We start from the raw sequence: 26,725 nt of genomic DNA on the forward strand, positions 1-26,725 counted from the left end.
ACTCCTTCCTCGAACTTATCTTTTATCTGCCGTTCTATAATGCTAGTCGATAAAACTCCAGATTACGATTTATAATCAAAACTTCATTTCTCGGAACCAGGCAGGTTTCATTCTTCTTTGCATTTCGGTCTTCTTTTCTTCTTCTTGGGGATTCTACCTCAAAGGTTACTGATCGAAATACATACCTTTAAGAGACTGTTTTTCGGACAGTCTTTTCCAAACTGGTGGCTTGGCAGTTCTCCTCCAACTGTTCAATCTTCTCTGGTCTTACAAACCGAATGCAGCGGATTGTGTCATTGGACTTTCAGATTGTCAATAGACTAAATACAAACTGGATTGAAGTTTGGTATTTTTCTGTGCATAATTTAAACTCATTGGCCTAATTCAAATCTGTTTCATCCTTTCCAGGCAAGATGCCTGTCAAATGTTTTGACCAAATGCTGCATTATATTTTCTTTTTGGAACACTTGCTTCTGTCAGGTAGTTTTGTTGTTTTATAATTATCTTCAAGGTAAATGACAATCACATCTTCATAACAGCACATGCTCTAACTCCTTACCCATTCACCTACCAACATGCTCACTCACTCACACACTCCTGCACTGTCATGCTCACTGCCCCACACACTTCCCCACTATCACTGCCACTCTCCCAAACACTCCACAACCGTCACACTCACTCACCCACAGTCTATGCAACAGTCAAGCTCACTCCAGCTCACGCTACCCCATTGTCACACACACCCTCAGCACACAACCAATTGTGAAGCTTACTCCCCACAATTCCAAAACCATCAAGCTCACTTCCCCGCAAACACCCGGACCATCAAGCTCGCACCCCCACAGACGACCCCATGGTCAGCTTCACCCCCCTGGAGACTCCCAAACAGTAACCCTACTCTCCCGCATACAGCCCCACTGTCACTAACCCTCCCTTCCACACTCCCCTACCGTCAAGCTCAGTGCCATATGTACACCCTACCACCGTCAAGCTCACTTCCCCGCACACTCGTGCACCATCAATCTAATTCCGCAGCACACAACCCCACTGTCACGTTTACTCCCCTACATAATCTTCCACTGTCACCCTCACTCACATACACACTCTCATACCATGAGTTTCACTCCTTAGCACATACCCTACAGTCAACCCCCAAACCCACATTTGCCCTCACCTTTGCGCCGACCACGGTGGCACAGTGGTAAGCACTGCTGCCTCACAACTGGTTCAATTCCCGCATCAGGCAACTGCCTGTGTGGAGTTTGCACATTCTCCCCGTGTCTGCGTGTGTTTCCTCTGGGTGTCTGGTTTCCTCCCACAACCCAAAATGGTTAGGTGAATGGGGCAAACTAAATTGCCCGTAGTGTTAGGTGAAGGTGTAAATGTAGGGGACCCTCTTCGGAGGGTCGGTGTGGACTTGTTGGGCCAAAGGGCCTATTTGCACACTGTAAGTAATCTAATCTAAATACTCCCCCACCATCACACCCACACAACAGTGCACTCCCACACCAGTACGCTGACTCCCCCACTGTCACCGCCACTGCAACATACAATCCCCCACCGTCTCTCTCACTCTCCCATAAACTCCCCCATCGTCGTTCTCCCTCCACTCATGCTCTCGCATCGTGTGCTCACTCCCCTGCACACTCCCTCGAACATCTTTATTCCTCAAATTGCATTCTCCCATTTGTGACGCTCACTCCAGCTGCAAACTACCTCAAAATCTTGCTCACTCCTTCGCACACAACTCCATCATCATGCTCATACTTGCATGTATTCATCCCACTGTCACACTCACTCTCCTGCACACACCGCAACTGTCAGCCCCACACCGCTGCACCCTGCCCACTGTCACACTCAAGCCCTTCACGCTCCTGCACTGTCACACTCACTCCCTTGCCGACTCACACCTACGTCATATTAACTTCCTTGCACACTCGCCCACTGTCACAACTCCCCTGCACACACCCTCACTTTCACGCTCACTGAGCCACACACGCATGCAACATCACACTAACTCCCAAGTACGCTCATCCACTGTAACCCCCACACACCTGCAAGTCACTCCGTCAAGCTCACTCACCCAGTCACTTCCCTCCAATCACTCTCAGTCCCAAGCACACTCTTCGACCGTCACATTCATGCCCCCACCAACTCCCCTACCATCACATTCACTCCCCTACACACACCTCCACTGTCACACTCCCCATAAATCCTCTCACCATCATGTGCACCCAGCCGCACACACGCACACAAAGTAACACGAACTATGGTGCACACACACCCATTGGAAACAGCCTGTCCCGCAAAAACCCCCACCATCTTGCATATTCCCCAAGACACGCCTCTACCATCACGTTTACTCCCCCACACTCTCCCCCACTTTCACATGCACTCCAGCGCAAACTGCCCCACGCTACTTCATGCTCTCTGCCTGCACACTCCCCCACAGTCATGCTGTCTCCCCCACACTCCCCCACCATCATGCTTATTCTCACACACTCCCAATCATCACACTGCCTCCAACCCCACTCCCCCACTGCGATGCTCACGCCAGCACACACTCTCCCACCATCAAGTTAACTCTATTGTACACTCCCACACTATCACACACACGCTCCTGCACTCTGTGCCACTGTCACACTCACCTCAACACCCACTCCCCCAGTGTCACATCCACGCTTCTACACATTCCTCCACCGTCAAGCTCACTCCTCTGCACACTTCCCCACCATCACACACAAAGCCCCACGCATACCCGCACTGTCACACCCAATTTGCCGCACTGTCACCCAACTTCACGCTCACTCCACCACACGTTCCCTCACAGTCACGCTCATTCCCCGCAAAATGCGCCACCATCATGCTCACACACCTAAGCACTCGCGCACCATTGCGCTCACTTCTCCATACAATCCCCCACTATCACCGCCACTGCCCTGCACACTCCCCCACCATCACTCTCACTGTCCCATAAACTCCTCCATAGTCACACTCCATACACCCATACGCATGCACACTCCCCTGCACACTCTCCTAAATATCACTATCCCTCAAACCACAATCTCCCACACCGTGACGCTCACTCCAGCTGCAAATCCCCTCAGCATGATGCTCACTCCATCATCACACTCACTCTTCCATGCATTTGCCCCACCGTCACGCTGACTCACCTGCAAACACATCAAATTTCACACCCACGCCGTTCCACCCTACCCAGTGTCGCACTCAACCCTTGCACACTCGCGCACTTTCACGCTGACTCCCTCACCAACTCCCACCACCATGTGATTCACTCCCCTGTACACTCGCCCACTGTCAAACCAACTCCACTGCACATTCCCTCACTGTCACGCTCTCTCAGCCACACACACACGTAATGCCACTCCAATGCATACTCACCCACTGTAACCCCCTTTCGCCTGGTCATGCCCCTCCATAATGTTAACACCACCAGACACTTGCCCACAATCACACGTATTCCCCTGCACACTCCTCTACCGTCGCATTCATGCTATCACACACTCCCCCACCGTCACACACACTGCGCGACACACTGCCCCTCTATCACAATCACTTGCTCACACACTCACCCACCGTTACAGTCCTTCACCCACTCTCCCCCACTGTCACACTCACTCCCCGACACATTACTCTAACATCATGATCACTCACTTCCACACTCTCACACCGTCAGTTTCATTCCCCTGCGCACATACCCCACTGTCACCATTACACCTCCGCAATCCTCCCAACTGTCACGCTCACACCCTCACACCCACCTTATCTCACACTCACTCGTCAGCACACTCCTCCACCATCATGCTCAATTTCCGCACACTGCACCACCATCACACTCACTCCACTACTCATTCCCTCACAATTACATTCACTCCTCACATACTCTCCCACCACCAGACTCACTCTCCCACACACCCACGCTCGGTCATGCTTATTCTCCATACACTGCCCTACTACCAGTGCCACTTCACAACACACGCCCCCACAGTCATTCTCACTCCCCCACAAACTCTACCAGTTTACGCTTAGTCACCCACAATCTCTGCCATTGCTACACTCATACACTGCATACTGTCCTACTGTCACATTCACTCGCCTGCACACTCCCGCACCGTCATACTCCTACCCACACTCCCGTGCTAAAACCCTAACTCCTCTGACACTTCATTGCCCTTCAAACTGCACAATCCAACACTGTGAAGTTCACTCTAGCCGCATATTCCCCCACTGTCTCGCTTCTTTCCCTGCAAACTTAACCACCATTATGCTCAACGCCTCAGCTAGTACCCCAGTGCCATCCCCACTCTAACACACTTCACTATCATGCTCACTCCAACGCACACTTCTCCACCATCAGACTCACTTCCCCTCTCACTTAACAACTATCATGATCACTCCTCCTCCCACTACCCATCCATCACGCACTTCCCCTTGTCACTTACCACTATCACACTCACTTCCTCATCTCACCTCTACCGGTATGCTCACGCCCCAGTACACTCCTACAATGTTACACTCACTGCCCCATGCATAATGCCGCCATCACACTCACTGACCGCACACTCATAAAACCACACACTCTCTCTAACATACCTCGCATTCACCCCAATGGACTCTCACACACCCTCACGCACAAATCCTCACAGATTCTCTCACCGTCACTGTCAGACTCCTGCACCCTTCCCCTCTTTCATGCTCAATCCCCCCGCACTCTCCCCCACCGTCATGCTTACTTCCAAACACACACCCAATATCACGCTCACACGCCAGCATAATCTGCTGGCGTGTGCACAATGAGGGAATGTGTACATGCACATTCCCTCATTATCACACACACAATTCCACGCACACACCCGCAATGTCACGTGCACTACACCGCTCTCCCCTAACACCTCACTCATTGTCACACTCACTCTCCGACTCTCCCACTGTCACGCTCACTTCAACGCACGTTGACCCACAATCATGCTAATTCCAGTACACTCCAACATCATCACCACCACACATCTGCCCATTGCTCTACACACACCTCAATGTCATGCTCACTCCTCCACATACTCCACAACCACTCTCTCTCTTCCCGGACAGTCGCCACTGTCGCCCTCACTTCCTCGTCCCTCCCCACTTTCACGCTCACTCGCCAGCACAAACCCACACTGTTACACTCACTGCCCCTCATATTACACACTGTCACGCTCACTGCCCTGCACACTCACAAATTCTCATGCTGGCTCCTCCACACCCTCCAAAACCCTCACCTTCACTCCCCTGTACATTCTCTCATTGTCGCGCACACTCCCTCACACACTCGCTCACCATCACGCTTAGTTTCCCATACCCTTCCTAAACATCAAACTCACGACACCGCGCACTGCACCATCATCATGTTTCAATCTTTAAAATCTTCCATAATGTCAGGCACACATGCCAGCATCCTGGGTTGACGTCACGCTCACTCGCCGGCACATTCACCCACACACATACCTCTGCAAACGTCCCTCAATATCATGTGCACTACCACCCCACACTCCCCCATTATGCTTACTGCTCCGCTCACATCCCCACTGTCATACACATTCCCTTGCACTCTCCCTTACCGTCACGCTCAATCCATTAAATACTCCCCAGCACACTAGCTCACCTTCACGCTCACTCACCCACACAGTCCCTCACTTTCATTCTCGTCCTCCACACACTCCCCCACCACCACATCCAATGCCCCACACACTGCTACATGGTCACATTCAGTCCCCGTATCTCTCCACCACTGTCATGCTCACTCCTCCGCACGCACCCCAACTGTCACATTCACTCCCCCACACACACCACCACCATCACGCTAACCCACCCACACGCACCCCTGACCACTCCCCCATGAACTACCCAAAGCCACACTGTGTCTCCTGCACACTCCACCACCATCATGCTCACTCCCCCACACCACCCCCACCATCACGATCAATCCCTCACACACTCCACTACCATCACGCTCACTTCCACACACACACTCCCGCACCATTATACTTATTACCCTGCATAATCACCCACCAGCAAACTCCATCCCCCGCAGACTGCCCCATGGTCACTTTCCCCACATTCTGCACCAATATCATGCGCACTTGACCACACACTCCCCAACTGTCACATTTGCTCTCCCGTGCACACCACCACTGTCAGGCTAACCCATCCACACGCACCACTGCCCACGTATCCACTCCCCCACGCACTAACCCACCGCCGCAATCAATCTCCCACAAACTCCCTCACCATCATGCTCACTCCCCCATCATTACTATCATTCCCTTGAACACTCCTCTACCGTCACATTCACTGGCACACACAGTCCCCCACTGTCTCACTCACTCCCCTGCACACAGCACTACCTCGCAGTCACTCTCATGCATACTTCACCACCCTCACACTCAATCATCGAAACACATCCCCACCATCCCGCTCACACCCCCATTCACTCTGCCACTGACTTACTCAATTCGACTGAAAACTCCCCCTTACAGGCTCCAACACACTCCCGCCCTGACATGCTTACTCACCCATGTCACCCCACTTAACCGCACAGTGTCCTACCCTAACAAATACTCCTCTGCACACTCCCGCACAATCACAGTTACTCCCCTGCACTCTCGCCCAACGTTACGCTCACTGCCCTGCTCTCTCCCCACCATTATGCTCACTCCGCCTCTCTGACACTGACACACTCACTCTTTTGCATACGCTCCTACTGTTATGCTCACACCCCTGCACACTCTCTACCATCATGCTGTCTCTGCCGCATAGTCTCCAAGCAGCACAGTTACTTTAACACACACTTCCTCAACATCACATGGCATGGTGGCTCAGCGGATAGCATTGCTGCCTCAGCAGCAAGCTCAATCCCCCGCAGACTGCCGCATAGTCACTTTCCCCACATTCTCCACCAATGTCATGTGCACTCCACCACTGCTGCCTCACAGCACCATCGTCCCAGGTTCAGCCTTGCGTGACTGTCTGTGTGGAGTTTGCACATTCTCATCGTGTCTGCGTGGGTTTCCTCCGGGTGCTCTGGTTTTCTCCCACAGTCGAAAGGTATGCAGGTCAAGTGAATTGGCCATGGTAAATTGCCCAAAGTGCTAGGGGCATTACTAAGACGGAAATGGGTCTGCGTGGGTTACTCTTTGAAGGGTCGGTGTGGACTTGTTGTGCTGAAGGTCCTGTTTCCGCACTATAGGGAATCTAATCTAATCACACTACATCTGCCCACAATCCACCATTGTCATCACCACTACGCTGCAAATTCCCCCACCGTCACGCTTACTCCCCTGCAAACTTCCCCACCATCTGGGCACACACCCCACAGAATCCTCCATCTTCACAATCACTCCGCTGCTCACTACCCACCGTGACACTTACTCCCTGTACACACCCATAGCATCACACTGAATTATCCCACACAATCACCCACTGTAACGCTCATTTCACTGCACACTCCCTGATCATGGCACTCACACCTCTGCACAGTCACCCACCATAATGCTAACTCACATGTATACCCTCCCACCGTCACGGTCTCTCCCATCACACTGAGCTCCACCATCATGCTCACTTCCCTGTACTCTCTCCATCATTGTGCTCACTTCTCACACACTCACCCACTTTCACCCCCAGTCCCCCACACACTCCCCTATTATTGCACACACTTCCTTGCACACTCCGTTACCATCACTTTCAGTCCCCCACACCCTTCCCACTCTCACACAAACTTCCCGGCATATCTCCCACCATCACACTCACACTCCCTGAGACAAACTCGGGCTCACGCGCACTCTTTTGCACACTATACTAGCGGCACATTCACTCCCCCGCACACTTCCCACCATCACACTGATTCGCCTGCACACTTCCACACAGTCATGCTCTGACCACACACTCTACCATCATCATGCTTACTCTCCCGCACACTCTGCACCAACATGCTTACTCCTTCACACAGTATCCCAAGATGATGCTTACTGCACACTTAATACCATTATGCTCACTACCCCGCACCGTCATGCTCACTAACACTCAGAATCCCCACCGTCATGCTCACTCTGCCTTGCTCGAAAATGGTCACACTAACTCCACAGGACACTTCCCCAACTTCAAGTTCATTAACACACTGTCACCATTAGGTCCCCACACACTCCCCACTGTCACAACGACTTTCCCACACACACCCACACGGATATTCTCACTGTCCACCAACTCCCCCACCCTTATGCTCACTCCCCTGCACATTCACAACCGTCACCCTCACGCCGTCACACACTCGTTCATTTTCATTGCACCACACTACACTCCTTCACTCATTATTCTGCACAGTCCTCCTCCGCACACTTCCCCACGAGCATGTGCACTCCCCCACAAACTCCCCCAGAACCACACTCATGTTCTAGCATACTGCCCCACCATCACGCTCACTGCCCTGCACATTCTCCACCATCATGCTCACTCCCCTACACATTCACACAGTCATGCTCATTTTAGTGCACGCCATCACTGTCACACTCACGCACACTCTCCCCGCTCTACTCCCCCTTTCTTCAAGTTCACTCCACCACACGATCATCCACCAGTACGCATACTCCTCCACACACTCACCCACCTTCATGTTCACTGCCCTGCAGCCCCCACAGTCACGCTCACTCTTCTGAATGCTCCCACACTATTACTGCCACTCCACTGCCACACCCTCGCACACTCCCCTACCTGCACACTCACTCCCTTGCATTCCCTTGCACTCCCTTGCACTCTCCCTTACCTTCATGCTCACTCCCCCACACCCTTCCCAACCCTCAATCTCACTCGCCCACATATTCCCCCACTGTCATGCGCATTCTCCCGCAACCTCCTACACCGTCACACTCACTCCCTCGCACATTTCCCTAACATTATTCTCACTCGCTGTCATACTCTGCTAACGTAACATTCACTCGCCAGCACATGTCTAAACTATCACGCTTAATCCCCCACATAATTGCCCCACCATCACGCTGACTCACCTGCACACTGCTGTACTGTCAAACACATTCCCGCGCATGCTCAAACTCGTCACGTTGACTCCCCCTCACACTACCCACAGTAATGCTCCTTTTGCTCCCCTTTTGTCATACTCACTCCTCCCTTACTCTCCTACTGTGATGCCCACTGCCCTGCACATCACACACCGACACTCAGTCCCCCGTACACACCCATAGCATCGCGCTCACTTATCTCATACACTCACCCACCAGCATGCTCATTCCATCAATATTCCAGACCATCACATTCACGCCCCCTCAATCACCCACCATAATGCTAACACCCTGCATAATCCCCTCCCATCTCACTCACTATCTCGCACTCTCCTGGTCATCAGACTTACTCACCCACACAGTGACCCATCGTCATGCATTCTCCCCACCTGCTCAGCCACTCCACCACTATCATGCTGAGTCCTACGTAGACTACTCTTCCTTCAGAATGACTTCCCCACACACTCCCCCACCGAAATGGTCACTTCCCATACATAACCCTTAACACACTGCCCAGCACTCTTGCACATCGTCACATATGTTCCCCCGCACACACCCTCATCTTCACGCTCATTTCCCCATGCACTCCTCCACCATAATGCTCACTCACTTCTGTACTAACCCACCGTAATGCTCATTCCCCCACACGGTTCCCAGAGTCATGCTGACTCCCCTGCACACTCCCCAGCCTCACGCACACTCCCTCGTACACTCCCCAAACATCACACTCACTCCTTTGCACTGTACCCCACCAGCAGATTCACCTCTCTCTGCACTACCGCACCATCACGCTCATGAACACACACTCTTGCATTGTCAATCTCTGTTGAAACTTTATTGCTGGAACAGCACAGCAGGTCAGGCAGCATCCAGGGAACAGGAGATTCGACGTTTCGGGCACAGGCCCTTCTTCAGGAATTCCTGAAGAAGGGCCTGTGCCCGAAACGTCGAATCTCCTGTTCCCTGGATGCTGCCTGACCTGCTGTGCTGTTCCAGCAATAAAGTTTCAACTTTGATCTCCAGCATCTGCAGACCTCACTTTCTCCCCATTGTCAATCTCTCTCCTTCATACACTCCCAGACCTTCATGCACAGCCTCCAACACACTGAACCACCTCTCACTTACTCCTTGGCACCCTCCCCCACAATCATGCTCACTCTACTGCATCGCCCGGCACAGACATGCTCTCCCATCATGACGCTCACTCTCTGGGATACTGCCCTATCATCAGGTACACTGCCCCACACACTCATGCATCTTCACGCTCACTCCACGTTCCCTCAGTCACAATCATGCTCATCCCCTGCACCACCCCTAGAGTCACACTCTCTCTCCCGCACCCTCTCCTACCATCACAGTCATTTCACACACACTCCTCCAGAGCCTCCCCATCATCACGCTCACTCCAGTACACATTCCCCCACAATAACGCTCCACTCCCCTACACTCTCCCCATCATCACGCTTACTCATCTGCACACTGCCCCACCATCACACTCACTGACTGGCACACTCCCAAACCTTCACACTCTTACCACTACACATAACATCACCATAATGATCTCACACGCTCAAACTCCCACAACTTCACGCTTAATCCCAGGCACATTCCACACTCTCACTCTCACTCACTATCATGCTCCAAACCATTCACACGCATCCACAGTCCCCCACCTACACAGCACTCACCCCACTGTCACACTCACACAGCCGCACACTCCCCATCATCATGCTTATTATATCATCCATTCTCCCAATGTCACCCATCTCCCAGATAAGCACACTCACTCCACCACACACCCCCTCAATGGTCACATTTGCTCCTTTGCACTCTCCCCCATAGTCATGCTCACTTTCTGTCGCACTGCTCCACTATCATGCTCGCTCCCCTGAACACTCCCAAACCATTACGCTGACTCTGTCGAACACTCCACCACCGTTTACGCTCACTCCCACATTCACTGTTCCACTATCGCAGTCAGCCCCCCACACATTCGCCCACTGTTATGCTCACTCCCATGCAGACTCCTCCAACGTCACAGTCACTCCACGGCACACTCCTCCACTTACTTACACACTTTAGATTAGATTAGACTAGATTAGATTAGATTAGATTAGATTAGATTAGATTAGATTAGATTAGATTAGATTAGATTAGATTACAGTGTGGAAACAGGCCCTTCAGCCCAACAAGTCCACACCTACCCGCCGAAGCGCAACCCACCCATACCCCTACCCCTACATTTACCCCATGCCTAACACTACGGGCAATTTAGCATGGCCAATTCACCTGACCTGCACATGTTTGGACTGTGGGAGGAAACCGGAGCACCTGGAGGAAACCCATGCAGACATTGGGAAGACGTGCAAACTCCACACAGTCAGTCGCCTGAGGCGGGAATTGAACCCAGGTCTCCAGCGCTGTGAGGCAGCAGTGCCTCTAGGAATTCCCTGGCTGCTCTCTCTTTGGCCGACCCATCTTCTCAGTCCGATCACCCACACTACTCCATAGTTCCACTAACTCCGTGACACTCTTCCCAGCAACACACTTACTCGGCCGCGTACCCCCCAGTGGTCACATTTACCCCCTCGCACACTCCCCCAGAGTCACGTTCACTTTCTGACACACTGCTACACTAGCCTTCTCACTCTTCTGTACACTCCCCCATCATTATGTTCGGTCCCCATACATTCACCCTCAATCACTCTTACTCCCCTGCACACTCCCAAACCATCACGCTGACTCTCTCGTACACATCACTTCCATTAACGCTCACTCCCACACTCACTTCGCCACCATCACAGTCAATCTCCTACACACTCGCCGACTGTCATGTTCACTCCCCCGCACACTCCTCCAATATCACACTCACTCGTCGCACACTCCTCGACTGTCACACACACTTCCTCACACTCTCCCCTAACGTCGCACTCATTCTCTGGCAGACTCCAACTAACATCATGCTCACTCACCGGCACACTCTCTCACCATCATGCACACTCCTCCACCACTCCCCCACTGTCATGCCCAATGCCCCGCACACTAACTGCTGTCATGCTTACTCCCCCGTATGCACCCATTCCTCGATCATCATGCTCACTCCCCCACACACTCACCCATCACCATGCTCATTCCACCGAATACCCCCACCAAACATGCCTCACCATAGTAGTTACTCATTCACATACTCTCTTACTGTCACACTCACTCCACTGCCTTCTCCTCCACTGTCATCCACACTCCCCTGTATAGTCCACAAATGTCGCAATCACTACCTCAAACACTGCCCTGCACCATCATGCTCAACTCACCGCACACTACGCTTCAACACTCTCATTCCACCTCACAATCCCTCAACATCATGCTTGTTCCCATGTACATTCCCATCTCAACTTGATTACTCACTCACTCACTCCCCAAACTTCGCAGTCACTTCCCTGCACACACCCCATCCACCTCGCTCACTGATGGACACACTTACCCTCCCAGCCACTCCCTTCCCTGCACACTCGCTATCATCATGATCACTCCCCCACACAATACTCTACCGACACACTGATTATCCCGTACTTTGCCCCACGGCCAGTCTCGCACTCCTGCAAACTCCCCCACCTTCCTGCCCACTCGTCCACACGCTACACCACCCTCTTATTCACTCCCAGGCTCACTTCAACGCTCAATCCACACCACTACACACATTCTCCCGCATACTTCAGACAGTCCCACACATGCTGCCGCATACTCACCCATAGTCACACTTATACCCCCTCCCAATACCCCATGACCATACTCATCTCCAGTCGGACCCTCATTATCATGCTCACTCCTCCCTCACTCACTCACTGCCATCTGCACTGCCATGCACACTCTACCACCATCACGCTCACTCCCCGCATAATGCAGGACCATCACACTCACTCCTCCGCACCTACCAGAACTTTAACTCCGCTGTATAATCACCCACTGACACGCTCAGTTCCTTGCACAATGTTGACCAACACGCTCACTCACCCATACTATTCCCTATCGTCATGAACCCTGCCCCACCGTTTCACCCACTCACCCACCATCATGCTCAGCCCTCTCTACATAAACGTTTCCTCAGACTCATTCCCCGCACACTCCCCTGTTACGCTCACTACACCACATATAACCTCATCATCATGTACACTGCCCAGCACTCTCCCACACCATCATTCATAGTCCCCCGCACACTCCCTCACCTTCATGCTAACTCCCCTGCGCACTCTTCCACCATCATGCTCACTTCCTTAACACACTACCCCACTGTTATGCACATTCCCCCACACAGTCTGCAGAGTAATATTCACTCCCCTGCGATTTCTGCCAGCCTCACACTCCATCCTACACATAATCCCCTAACATCACGCTCATTCCTCTGCACTCTATCTCACCGTCACACTCACTCCCGCCCACATTATCACACCATCGATCTCATGCCAACTCTTAATCCCCTACCATCACGCTCACTCTTTCCCTAACACCCCCACCGTCATGCACTCTCCCCCACACACTAAACCACCTTCTTGCTCACTCCCCTGCACCCTCCCTCACGATCAATCCTCCACTCCGTCTCTCACAGTCACGTTTCCTCACTGTGACATTCACTCCCCAGGACACTCCCTCACTGTCACGCACACTCCCCATCACACTCACTAATCATCATATTCACTTCCCTGCGGCGTTCCCCACAATTATTCTCACTCCATAGCACCGTCCCCCACAGTCACGTTCACTCTCCCACACTGTCCACCACCATCACGGTCATTCCACCCGCACTCCCCCACTGTCAGCCCGAGTCGCCCACACATTCCCACTGTCTCAGTCACTCCTGCACACATTCCCCCGCCATCATGCTTCCTCCTCTACACCCTCCCCTTTCATTACGCTCACTAACCTGCACACTGCATCACCATCATGCTCACTGACCCGTTCACTCACTCATCTTCACAGTCATTCCACCGTACACTGCCTAACAGTAATACTCTCTCCCACTCACAGTACCCCACCTTCACGCTCTATCCTGCACACACACTCCCCACGCTCCTGCTCATCCATTGTCATGCTCCATCCACTCACACTCCTCCATAGTCTCCCTACTTCCGTGACAGTCTTCCCATCATCACACTCACACTCTGGATGCTCAGTGCCTCGCACACTTCCCCTGACTGCTGCTCACTCTCCTGCGGCTCCCACACTGTCATGCTTACCGCAACCACACTCTCCCATCACTGCCCTGCACATTCCCCACCATCATGTTCACTCCCCCACACGCTTACCCACCATCACGCTCCCTCCCCTGTACATTCCCTACCGGCATCCTGACTTGCTGGCTCAACGCCCCATCATCATGCTCATTCTCCTATACACTGCCCCACCATTACGCCCACACACCCCTCTATGCTTACCATCCATCACGCTCACTCCACCGCACACTCACTCACAGGCATGGTCACTCCCCCTCACGTTTGTCCACCTTCATGCTCCTTCCCACGTGCATCCCCTCCATCCTCATGTCACTCGCCGTCCAAGTTCCTCCACTCACATTCGTTCACTATCCACCCCAAACCCCGTTACACTCCCCCCCCGTCACGCTCACACCAGCACACACTGCCCAATGTCACGCACATCACCTCACACACTGCACCCACTATCACCCCTGTAAGTACCTGTCATGCTCCCCCATGTTCACATTCACCCTAACTCCCCTGCACAGACCTTGCATTGCCCCGAAACTTCCCATTAACTGCCCGCACAACACACTACCATCATGCTCACTCTCCTGTCCATTCCCCCACCTTCACAGTCATTCTGCCACACACCTTTCCACGTTCACGATCACTCCTCTGCACTCACCTCCACCAGCATTCTCAAACCCTGAACACTCCCCCACCGTGAATGCCACTCCCCTGCATACTCCACAAACCTCACATTCATTCCCCGCACAGTGTTGCTCATTCCCCCACACACTTACCCAAAGTCACACTCATCCCTCCCCGCACACTCCACCACCGTCACACTCACTCCCCACCCACTCCCACACTACCACACTCACTCCCTCGCATGTTGCCCAAATCTTAAGCTCACTCTACTGCATACTCCCCCATACAATTACCAACTGTCAAGTTGACTCTCGCATATACTCGACTAATGTTACTGCTCACTCCTCAGCAGACTCCCCAACACTCACCATGAGTCACGCTCACTTTTCTCCCACATTTCACAACCGTCATGTGCACTCCCAATCACTCTCACACCATCACACTCTCTCCTTCGCACTCCCCCCAAACGTAATGCTCACTCGTCTGCAGACTCCCGTGCACACTCCTCTAGTGTCACGCCGACTCTCTTGTACACTCCATCACCATTAATACTCACTCCCCGCACACTCCCCACAATCACAGTCACTCCCCCACACACTCGCGCACCACTCACACTCACTACATTGCGTTCTCCCCAACCCTCACACATACCCCCGTGCAGGATCCTCTGCACGTTCCGCAAATGTAACGCCGATTCTTTTGTGCACTGCCCCACCATCATACTTATTCCCCCACACACTGCTCCACCATTACACGTACACCTTCACACGGTCCCCCAATGGCACACAACCTCTCTGGCATACTCCGCTGACAAAGTGCTCAATTGCCGCCCACTCCTCCACCATCATGCACACTCTCCCAAATACACACCCAATGTCACGTGCACTATTCCCAGTCTCCCACACAGCCACGCTCATTCCACGACCTTCACATTCATTACCTCGTGCCCTCTCCAGCCATCATGCTCGGTCCATCACACACTCACCGGCACACTTTCCCACCAAACTCTCCAGCTGTCACGCCCACTCTATCTTACAATGCCCACTATTACTCTCACTCCCTGTACACACCGATAGCGTACCGCTCATCTATTCTCCGCACTCCGCCATTATTATGCTCACTCCCCATACCACCTGACCGTCACACTCACTCCCCATGCACTCATGCGCCACAATGCTCACTCGCTTGCATACTCCCCCATTGTCACGCTCACTTCTCCACACACACGAGATCATCACTCTCATGCCCCCACCCTCACAGACTCACTTACACCTGCACCATCACGCTCTGTCCTGCATGCAATATACTTCTCTCATACTCACTCCCCTGCACACTACCCCACCGTCATGCACACTCTTCTGCCACTCCTTCACTCGTGCATTTACTCTCTTGCACACTCCACAACCATCACTCACACTCTCCCACAAACTCTCCCACTGTCATCATCACTCCCCTGCTCCTTTCCCCACCATCACATTCACTCTGCCACACACTGTCGAGATCACTACCCAACACTCTCCTCCAGCATCATTCTCACTCCCCTGCACACTCCACAACCCTCACACTCATTTCCCGCACATTCCTCTATCATGACGTTTCCGCCCCCACACACTCACCTCAAGTTACTCTCACTCCTCCCCCACACTTCACATGTGTCATACTGACTCCCGACTTACACCTCCACCATCACACTCACTACCTCATAATCTCCCACAATCCTCACGCTCACTCCCCTGCACTCTCCCCTACACACTCCCCAACCGTTATGCCGACGATCTCGTACACCCCACCACTATCAACGCTCACTCCCCCGCACACCCAGTACCATGACGATCACTTCACCATAATACAACCCAAAGCCACGCTTATTCCTCTCCCCATTCCACAACCGTCATACTCAGTAAGTTGTACTCTCGTCAACCTTCACATACACTTCCCTGCATAATCTCCCAAACACTCCCCCACTGTAACGTTGACTGTCTCGCACATTCCACCACTGTTCATGCTCACTTGTCCACACACTTCGCATCATTGCAGTCACTCTCCCACCATTGCGCCCCGAGCCCCGTACACTGATCCACCATCCCACTCACTTCTCTGCACACTCCTCCACCATCACACATGTTCCCTTGCACAGTTCCCCACTTACACGCAAATCCTCCACCATCGTGCAAGTTGACTGCTTGCACATTCCCCAACCGTCAGGTTCACTCCCCCACAGACTCACCCACTGCCATCATCAGTCCATTGCACACTTGCCCACCATTGCTGTCATGCCCACACACACACTCTCCCATTGTGTAATCTGCACTCCCAAGTACACTCCTCCACCGTCACACTTACAATGCCCACGTCTCACTTAATCACCCTACACTTCCCCATCTTCACACTCACTCCCCCACACACTCACCCACTATCATGCTCATTCCCCAAATTACTCCCCCATCATCATACTAACTTCTTTGAAAAACCGCCCCATCATCATTCACAACCCTACACACTCCCCCAACGTCCATCACCATCACAATCCCTCGACCCACTCTCCTCCACTGCCCCCTCTCCACCACCCACTCACCACCGTCACATTCACTCTCCTGCGCACATCCTCGCTGCCACAATCACTGCCCTGCACACTCCCTCACCATTATACTGACTCACTCGCACACTCCTCCACCGTCTGTCTCAGTCCCCCGCAAATCCCACCATCACACTCACTCACTGCACGCAAGCGCACACTTGTGCTCACTCCACTGCCCACTTCCCTGCTATCATCCTGAAACACTTAGGCACTCCCTCACTATCACGCTCTCTGCTCCACACACTCATCTGCACACTGCCTTTTTCTTGCGCTCACTCCCCCATACAAACACCCCATTGTCACGCTCGCTCCCCTGCCCACACCCCACCCTCATGCTCAACCTCTTGCACACATCCCACCATCACACTCTCTCTGTTACACAGTTCACCACCATCATCCTCACTCCAAGTCCCTCACTGAAACTCTTATTGCCTTTTCACACTCCCACTGTCACCTCAGTCTCTCACCAGCACACTCACATCCCCAGACACTTCAGTGTCATCTCAGTCCCCCTACTGCTCATTTTCACCTGTTCATGTTCGCACCCTGGCACACTGTCCTATCGTCACCACAACCCCCCCCCCCCCCCCGCACACACACATACATAGGCCCACCCTCTCACTTAATCCCCCGCACATCTTTTCACTATCTCAAACAATAATCAACATATGATTCAACCATCAATTCCGCACCTCAACGCACTCCCCAACCCTCGGCACACACCCCAAAACGCCACACACACTACCCGCACATTCTCCCGCAGTTATACTCAACTCCTCCCAAACTCCTCCATCCTCACACTCATTTCCCCGCAATTTCTCCACTGTCACACTCACCTCCCTGCACACCTACCCATCGTCAGCCTTATTCCTCTGCACATATCCTCACATCGCAATCACTCTCCACACACTCCGCCATCATCACGCATAATCCCGCACCTCCACTGTCACTTGCTTGCATACTCCCCCACCGTCACACTCACTCCCGCACACTCTCACTCAGTTATGCTCATATACCACACTACCCTACTGTCACGGTGGCTCCCCCACACAATCACCCACCATCACACATTCCCGTCCACAATCCCGCACCAGCATGCCATCTACTCCACACCATCATGCACACTCCTCCGTATTTAATAAAACAGTCATGACCCCTCCCCCACACACTCATCCATAGTCAAGCACACTCTCTTACATACTCTCTCACCTTCTCATCCATACCCTTCCCATCAAGTGAACTCCCGCGCTGTCATGCTCACTCCCACAAACACTCCCCCACCATCACGCACATTACCCCACCGTCATGCACACATCTGAATCGACACACAGTCCCCCACACACTACCCCACTTTCTGAACCACACACCCACTTGCACACATTTTCCCCACTCAATCCTCTACCGTCTAGCATGCTGTAAAGCACATTTCCCACCTTCACACACATTCTTTAATTCTCCCCCTTCATCGCATTCAGTCCTTGCCCACTAGCCTGTCGTCATGGTCACTCCACCACACACTCACACACCATCACTGTCACCCCCTTGCACTATACACACTATCACACTCTTACCCCTAGATACTCCCTCGCTGCCACGCTCATTACACCGCTCACTCTCCAAGTGCCAAACTCACACCCTGAAAGACTCGTTCACCATCACAGTCATTGCCCCAAACACATCCCCACTATCACAATCACTCCTCCACACACTGTCCCACAGCCACCTCACTCCCAGCATCCATGCTCCGCCACTGTTTGACCAACTCCCCTGCACACTCCACACATCCCATTAATCCTCGCAAGTAAACCCACCATCACACTCACTCCCCCGCCCACAACCCACCATCACATTCACTCCTCTCAAAAACTCCACTAACACAATCACTCCCCACACTCGCTACCATCGTCACACTCACTTCCCACATACATCCCACCATCATATTCACTTCCCCACAGACTCGGTCACCATCACCCTCACTACCCCGCACACACCCTCACCCTCAGCCTCACCGTCACTCTCAATGCCTGCACACTCTCCCAATATCACTCCACTCCACTACCTTCATGCTCACTCTCCCCCACATTCTCGTATGGTCATGTTCAGTAGCCTGTGTTGTCCCACATCACTACCGACACTCTACTACACATGCCCACACCATTGCACACGTTACTCTGCACACTACACCACCATCACGCCCATTCCCCCGCACACTCACAAAACTTCACACTGTCTGCAGTGCACACGGATCCTCCCTCATGCACATTGCCCCAACCTCACATAGAACTCCACACAGAATCACCCACCCTCACACTCACTTTTTCAAACACTCCTCCACCATCATGCTCATTCCTCTGCACCTGCCCCACTGACATACTCCCCTAATGAAAGGATTTTGCCCGAATCCGTGTTATTCCTACTCCTCGGATGCTGCCTGACCTGTTGTGCTTTCCAGCACCATACTCTTGACTCGAATCTCCAACATCTGCAGTATTCAATTTCATCACACTTAATCTTCCACACATTTCCCCATCATCACTCTCAATCCCCCGTACAGTTATTCAGTGTCACACACACTCTGCAGCATACACCCCAGCATCACACTCACTCCCACGCAATCTGCCCAACCATCATGCACAATCCCTGCACACTCCCCCACCCCCACACTCGCTCCCCAGTACGCTCCTCCACCGTCATGTTCTCTACACCACACACACCCCACTGACATGCTCACTCTCCTGCACGCTCCACCACCAAGTTCACTCTCGTGCATACTCCCCCACTATCACTCTCACTCTCAGGCACACTCCTCCGACTAGTAGTGCTTTCTTCACCCACCTCCCCCCACTGTTTTCTGCACACTCCTCCACCGTCACTCTCAATCCCTCACACACTCCCCTACCGTTACACTCCTTCCCATGCACACCCCCTCTCTGTCAGACTTACTCTCCGACACACTCCCCAAAAGTCTTACTGACTCCCCGACACACTCCACCACAATTATACTCACTCCTTCACACACTCCCCCTCCATCACACTAAATCCCCGCCCCACCGCCCCACCATCGCACTCAGTCACTGTACACAAACTCACCATTATGCTCACTCCGCAGCCTACTCCTGTGACATCATCCTCAATCGCCTGCACACTCGCTCACCATCACAATCTCTGGCCTACACACTCTCCCCCACATTGTCCCTCCGTCACGCTCATTCGGTCACATACTTTCCCACAGTCACGGTCACTCCACCTCATACTTCGCCAAGTCATGCACACTCTCCTGTGCAGTCCTGTACCGTCATGGTCACTCCCCCTCATGCCCTCTCACCAACAAGCTCATGCCCGCACCTTCATGCTCTCTACCTCACTGTCAAGCTCACTCACCTACTATTTCCCCCCTGCCCCGCACTCCTCCACCATTATGCTCACGCTTACACACGCTCCTCCACCATCATTCTCCTACCACCCGCACTCCTACATCTGTCGCCCCATTTCCAAATACACTCCCGTACATCCTGACCATCATGCTCCCTTCTCAACATATGTCCCCATCTTCGCGCACACTCTTCTGTTAAATTCCTCACCATCACGATTACTGCCCCATACACTCGCACACCATCACTCTCACTTCTCCTTTGGCCTTTGACCCCATCGCCAGTCTGTTCACTGAGTAACAGACAGTGGCTGCTACACAATCTGTTCCACGTGTAATACCTTGTTATCCCACTCCCAGTCTTTCGCCTTAGCCTCAACTTAGGCTACCACTCCTATATTTACCTCGATTAATGCACAGTGCTCGCAAACCCACTGTGTCCTCCAGCGATGATTTTCGCCCAATCATCGTATTGTGTTCCTTAGTGACGGCCAGAAGGTCCATTCTCAGCCTGTGTTCTCCTCGGAACGGCCTGAACCTACCAAACCCACCGAAACTCCCTTAGCAACTACCAGGAGATTTGCATCACATTTTTTCCCTTGCAAAGTAAGTTGAGAGATAATTCAAGGAAGAGAGGTTTGTATTGAGGGAGACTGGGGCGTAGAGCGTGCAATATGGAGAGAATAAACGCAGAATCCGGAAGTGATGGATAGTGAAATAGAAATTGAAAACTAGAGGAAAAGATAGGCAGAGCGACATTGTGAGACTGGGAGGAAGATATGGAGGTAGAGGAACAAAGGGAGAGAGATTAATTTGACTGAGGCCTGGTCAGATATGGTGAAAAAGAGGTGAAAACAAACACACAGTGACTTAAGCCCAATTCTTGAGCTCGGGGCCTGGTCCGTTCCCCTTCCATGAGGAAGAACACTTGGAGCTGTGTCTGTCTCTCTGCAGCTCAGCTTCTTCAACACAAAGGCAAGCAACAATATTGTTCAATCTGCTGCTTGGCACTTTTTAATGACCATTTTTTATTGTATCTAAATTGAAGTGAGAAATACAGTCAATGGGATAGTGGCTTTTCTCACTGGTCTCTGAGTTTAGAGAAACAGAGAAATGTGTCCCTGTGAAACTCATGGGTTAAAGTTGGATCTACCAGCACAAACCTCAGTCTCTTGCCAACGTGACACGCTGCTTCAGTGCTGAAATATTGAACTGACATGGGAAAATGTTGGATGGATTAATTAATGAGTAGACTTGATTGTTTGATAAATTTTGGTAAAGGGAAATTTCAGCATATTCTTCAGCTGCTGTCTGAATTTAGTCTGGGTCACGGCATAAATGGCGGTGTTTGTGCAGTAACTGAGGAGCTGCAGCATGAAGCCCAATTCCTGTACAAAGTAATCGAGATACACAGACCGATACCCAAGATTATACATCCGTCCCCATATGGAACGCACCATGAACATTGACCATAACAGGATGAAATTTACCGAGATTACAAACAGTAAAACAATAGATTTTTTTCGATTTCTCATTTCTGTGTCAGACTGATCGTCACCATTGGTGTGAGCACGGAGTTTCCTGCGGGCTCTGCTGGTTACTAAAATATGTCTGACGGTGAAAACATTGAGCAGCAGAATCAGGAGAAATGGGACAGCTGGGGTTAGAAAGTGGTGGACCAACTCAATTACGCCCCACATCAGAGAGATTACAACATCGAGTGATATAGCACAAAACCAAGGGTCGTTCCTCAGCCAATACTGAGCTTTAAGAATAAAGTACCAGGAAATGTTCTTTAAACAGCTCAGCACAGCCACTGTTCCCAGAACCACAGCCGCCGTTTTCTTATTGCAAAATTTACATTTCAGCTTCTGGCAACAAATGGCCACAAATCGATCAAAGGTGAAAGTGACGGTGAACCAGACAGAACAGTCAGTGGCTGCATAAAGCAGGACGGCGTGGATATTACACAAGGGAATGGACTTCAAAAAATAAAACTTTTGCCAATAAGCAATGGGAATGTGTCTCAATATCAGGTCAAGCATAATGGCCAGTAGATCTGCCACAGCCATGGCCCCCAGGTAACGACTGACACATGGAGATAATCCACAATCTCTATAAAGCAAAACGTAGATCGTCACTACGTTAACTGTGAGGGAGAAAAACAAATAAGTTATTTACCAACTTGGAGGCAAAGTTACCAGTTTTATTGAGGACAAAACTGAGGACAATGAGACTTTCACGTGTCACTGTATTCAGTGATATAATTGGAGCTGAAACAACAAATATTAATGTCTGAATTACTAATAGAAATGTAATGTAAACAGCAAGAATCGTTCTCTTACAAACAGATACACATACATAGGAACAGATTCTTTTCAAGGACATTCCCGGACACTCGACCACTCGACAGCAGACACTGTATTCCATTTCCTATTACGGAGGGTGAAAACGTTGCTGTCATGAAGAATTGTCTCCCAGTTTCTTGAAAACAATAAAAAGTTGAAAATTTCTGTGCTTCTGTCATGTAGTTTAAATTGTGATCAGTCCTCCGTCGTGAATAAATGTAAACACAGTGAACACATATTCATCCTTGTGGGGATTTCGAAACAGTGCTGCTCCTTGGAACAGGATCTCTTACCACGCGATTTACCTTCTGTTCAATTCATTGGCATGCAGCCATTGACAAAGGGAAAAGGTCAGGGATAGTATTTTCTGGAGAAGGTTGCATATAGAATGTTCCAGGCAGTGTCGGGTCCAGAATGTTTCAGGGAAAGTCGGCTTTCGAATGTTCAGAAGAATGTTTTGCATAGAATGCTCTGAGAATATCATTAATAGAACGTTTCAAAGAATCTCGGCTATAAAATTTTCTGGGGAATGTCTTTCACAGAACATCCGAGGGAATGTCGGGTATTAAACATCCCGGGAAATGTCAGCACAGATCGTTCTGCACAATGTCGGACAGAGAATGGTCCAAGAATGTCACGCGAAAAAGCATTCCTGGGAATGTGCAGCATTGGATTTTCCGGGAATTTTGGGTATCGAACGTTCCAAAGAACGTCTAGCATTGAACATTCCGGGAATGTCAGTTATAGAACGTTTCAGAGTATGTCTTTTACAGGAAGTCCCAGGCAATATCGGGTATTGAACGTGTTCAGATATGTTCGGGTACAGAACGTTCTGGGGAATATCGGTTACAGAAAGTTCCCGTCCCAGGGAATGTCGGGCACACAAAATTCCAAGGAATCTTGTGTTCAAAACATCGTGGGGATGCTTGAGTATTGGACGTCCTGGGTAATGTCATGCATGGAATGTCCCAGTGAATGTTATATATAGAGTATAGAATAAACGAGGGGAAATGCTGCAAATGGAACATTCAGACGAATGTCTCATATAGAACCTTGCCGTAATTTCGAGTATAAAATGTTCTAGGACGTGCCAGTGAGCGTCAAGCACAGAATTTTTCGCGAACTGTCTGGCACAGAACGTTCTTGGGAATGTTGAGTATGGAATGTTCTGGCGAATGTCGGTTGTCGAACCTTCGGGAGATTGTCTGCTATAAAGTGTCCCAGAGAGTGTTGTGTATGGAGAGTCCCAGGGAATGTTGGTTTTACAGGGTTATGTGGAATGCTAGGCACAGAATGTTCCAGCGAATGTCAGGTATAAGAATGGTTCAAATAATGTCTGGTTTTGTACGTTCCTGGGAATATCGGGTGATGGACATTCTGGGAAATGTCCAGCAGACAACGTTTCGAGGACAGTTTTGGTTTAAACATTCCAGGGAATGACTGATGTCATTGGATATGTCGATTATAGAACGTCCCGGGGAATGTCGAGTTTTAAATGTTCTGGCGAATGTCAGTTATGGTGTGTTCCATAGAATATTGGTACAGAACGTTCTGGGGAATGACGATTATAGAATGTTTCAGGAGAAAGTGAGGACTGCAGATGCTGGAGATCAGAGCTGAAAATGTGTTGCTGGAAAAGCGCAGCAGGTCAGGCAGCATCCAAGGAACTGCAATGTTTCAGATTGGATGTTTCAGACAATGACGGGCACAGAATGTTGGTTATAGCATTTTCCGGGAAAAGTCGGTATGCAATGTATCCGTTGCACCCGATGTGGTCTCCTCTACATTGGGGAGACATGCCGCCTACTTGTGGAATGTTTCAGGGAACACCTCTTGGACACCCGCACCAACCAACCCAACCCCCCGTGGCTGAACACTTTAACTCCCCCTCCCACTCCGCCTCTTCCATCGCCAGGCCCTGACCACACGACACCTGGAGGAACAGCGACTCATCTTCCGCCTAGGAACCCTCCAACCACACGGGATGAATGTAGATTACTCCATCTTCCTCATTTCCCCTCTCCCCACCTTATCTCAGTCCCAACCCTTGGATTTAGCACCGTCCTCTAGACCTGCAATCTTCTTCCCGACCTCTCCGTCCCCACCCCCTCTCCGGCCTATCACCCTCACCCTCACCTCCTTCCACCTATCGTATTCCCAGCGCCCTCCCCCAAATTCCCTCCCCCTACCATTTATCTCAGCCCGCTTGGCACACCAGCCTCATTCCTGAAGAAGGGCTTATGCCCAAAACGTCGATTCTCCTGCTCCGCGGATGCTGCCTGGCCTGCTGTTTTTTTCCAGTACGATATTTTTCAACTCTGGTGCTCCAGCATCTGCTGTCCTCACTTTCTCCTAGCGGGAATGGTGAGGGAAGCGAAGCGAATTTTTAGCCGTGTAACAAGAGGATGGCCTTTATCCGAGAAGCCATCATTTCTTTTTACATGGAAATAGCTGACTGCTTCAGAATGAAGAGGCTGTGGCTGCTGTCAGGACAGAGGGTATTCACCAACATGATTTACTGTGCATGGGCACACTGTAACGAAGTGTTAACAAAGTGTTCAATCATACGATTCAGAACAAAAGGCTTTGCCACATCAACTGAAATGCTCAGTTATATCACAATCTCAATCCATCTCACAGAATCTGCTCAGATGCCATAAACCAAGGTGAGCTATCGGTCCTGCACCAGAAGCTATACACACCAGAACAATGAATTGATATATAAGCACGGACGAGATATCTGTCCAGCACTGGGAGCCATTAAAACCACAGGAGGCAAATTGTACGCAGGCCACTCATTTGGAAAATGTTGGGATCAATTTTATTGCACATTCTCTAACTTAAAATGTTTTTTGATATACTCTTCAAAATTATAGTGAGAATGGATTTTAAAGTTCTGAAACATTTCGAAAGGTGGCATATGGGCCAGCAATTGGCATGTTCAACTCCTTCTTTTAATATCTCAGAGACAGAATTGCAAGGGAACGGACAAAGCTGCTCCGAATCTCCAAACTCATTCTTTGACGAAAGAAACAGCCGTGAAATATCCAACAAATGGTGGCAGAGTCGAAATGCTTTAGCGAGAGTTTCTGTACTCTCCCCGTTATTATTCTGCTTCTTTCTTTTCGTGTTTTGTGATGTGTTCTCTTTCTCAACCTTTTAACACTTTAAAGTAACTCTGAGGGGAATAGGGAGATGTGTTTCAGACCAGAGGCTGACACGTGAGCCGAGGCCATGTTATTTAAAGCACTGTGCGTCTGAGACTGGGCCAGTGCAGTCAGATGACTGGGCACGATGTGTCCTGGAGACTGGGTCCTGTGCGGCCTAGAAACAGGGTCCTACGTTGTCTGGAGACTGGGCTCGAAACAGTTTGGAGACTCGACCCAATATAGTCTGGAGACTGAGCTCACATCATTCTGGAGACTGGCTCCGGCATGGTCTGGAGACTGGTCTGGTGCTCTCTGAAGACTGGGCCTGCTACCGTCTGGAGACTCAGCCCGGTGCTCTCTGAAGAC

General features: G+C 51.2%; 1 protein-coding gene across 1 annotated transcript in view; it reads right to left on the bottom strand.

Annotated features, from left to right (window-relative positions):
* Positions 1 to 22,103: 22,103 nt before the first annotated feature.
* LOC148138231 (putative G protein-coupled receptor 139) overlaps positions 22,104 to 26,725 on the bottom strand; it is a 33,982-nt gene continuing 29,360 nt past the window's right edge. Inside the window, exon 2 of the mRNA XM_087981896.1 lies at positions 22,104 to 23,011. Within this exon, the coding sequence (XP_087838022.1) occupies positions 22,104 to 23,011 (908 nt within the window). The remainder of the gene's footprint in view (positions 23,012 to 26,725) is intronic.

Source organism: Chiloscyllium plagiosum, unplaced genomic scaffold (assembly GCF_037043375.1).
Source record: "Chiloscyllium plagiosum isolate Xiang-an unplaced genomic scaffold, Cpla_swu_hap1 HiC_scaffold_41, whole genome shotgun sequence".
Taxonomy (NCBI): domain Eukaryota; kingdom Metazoa; phylum Chordata; class Chondrichthyes; order Orectolobiformes; family Hemiscylliidae; genus Chiloscyllium; species Chiloscyllium plagiosum.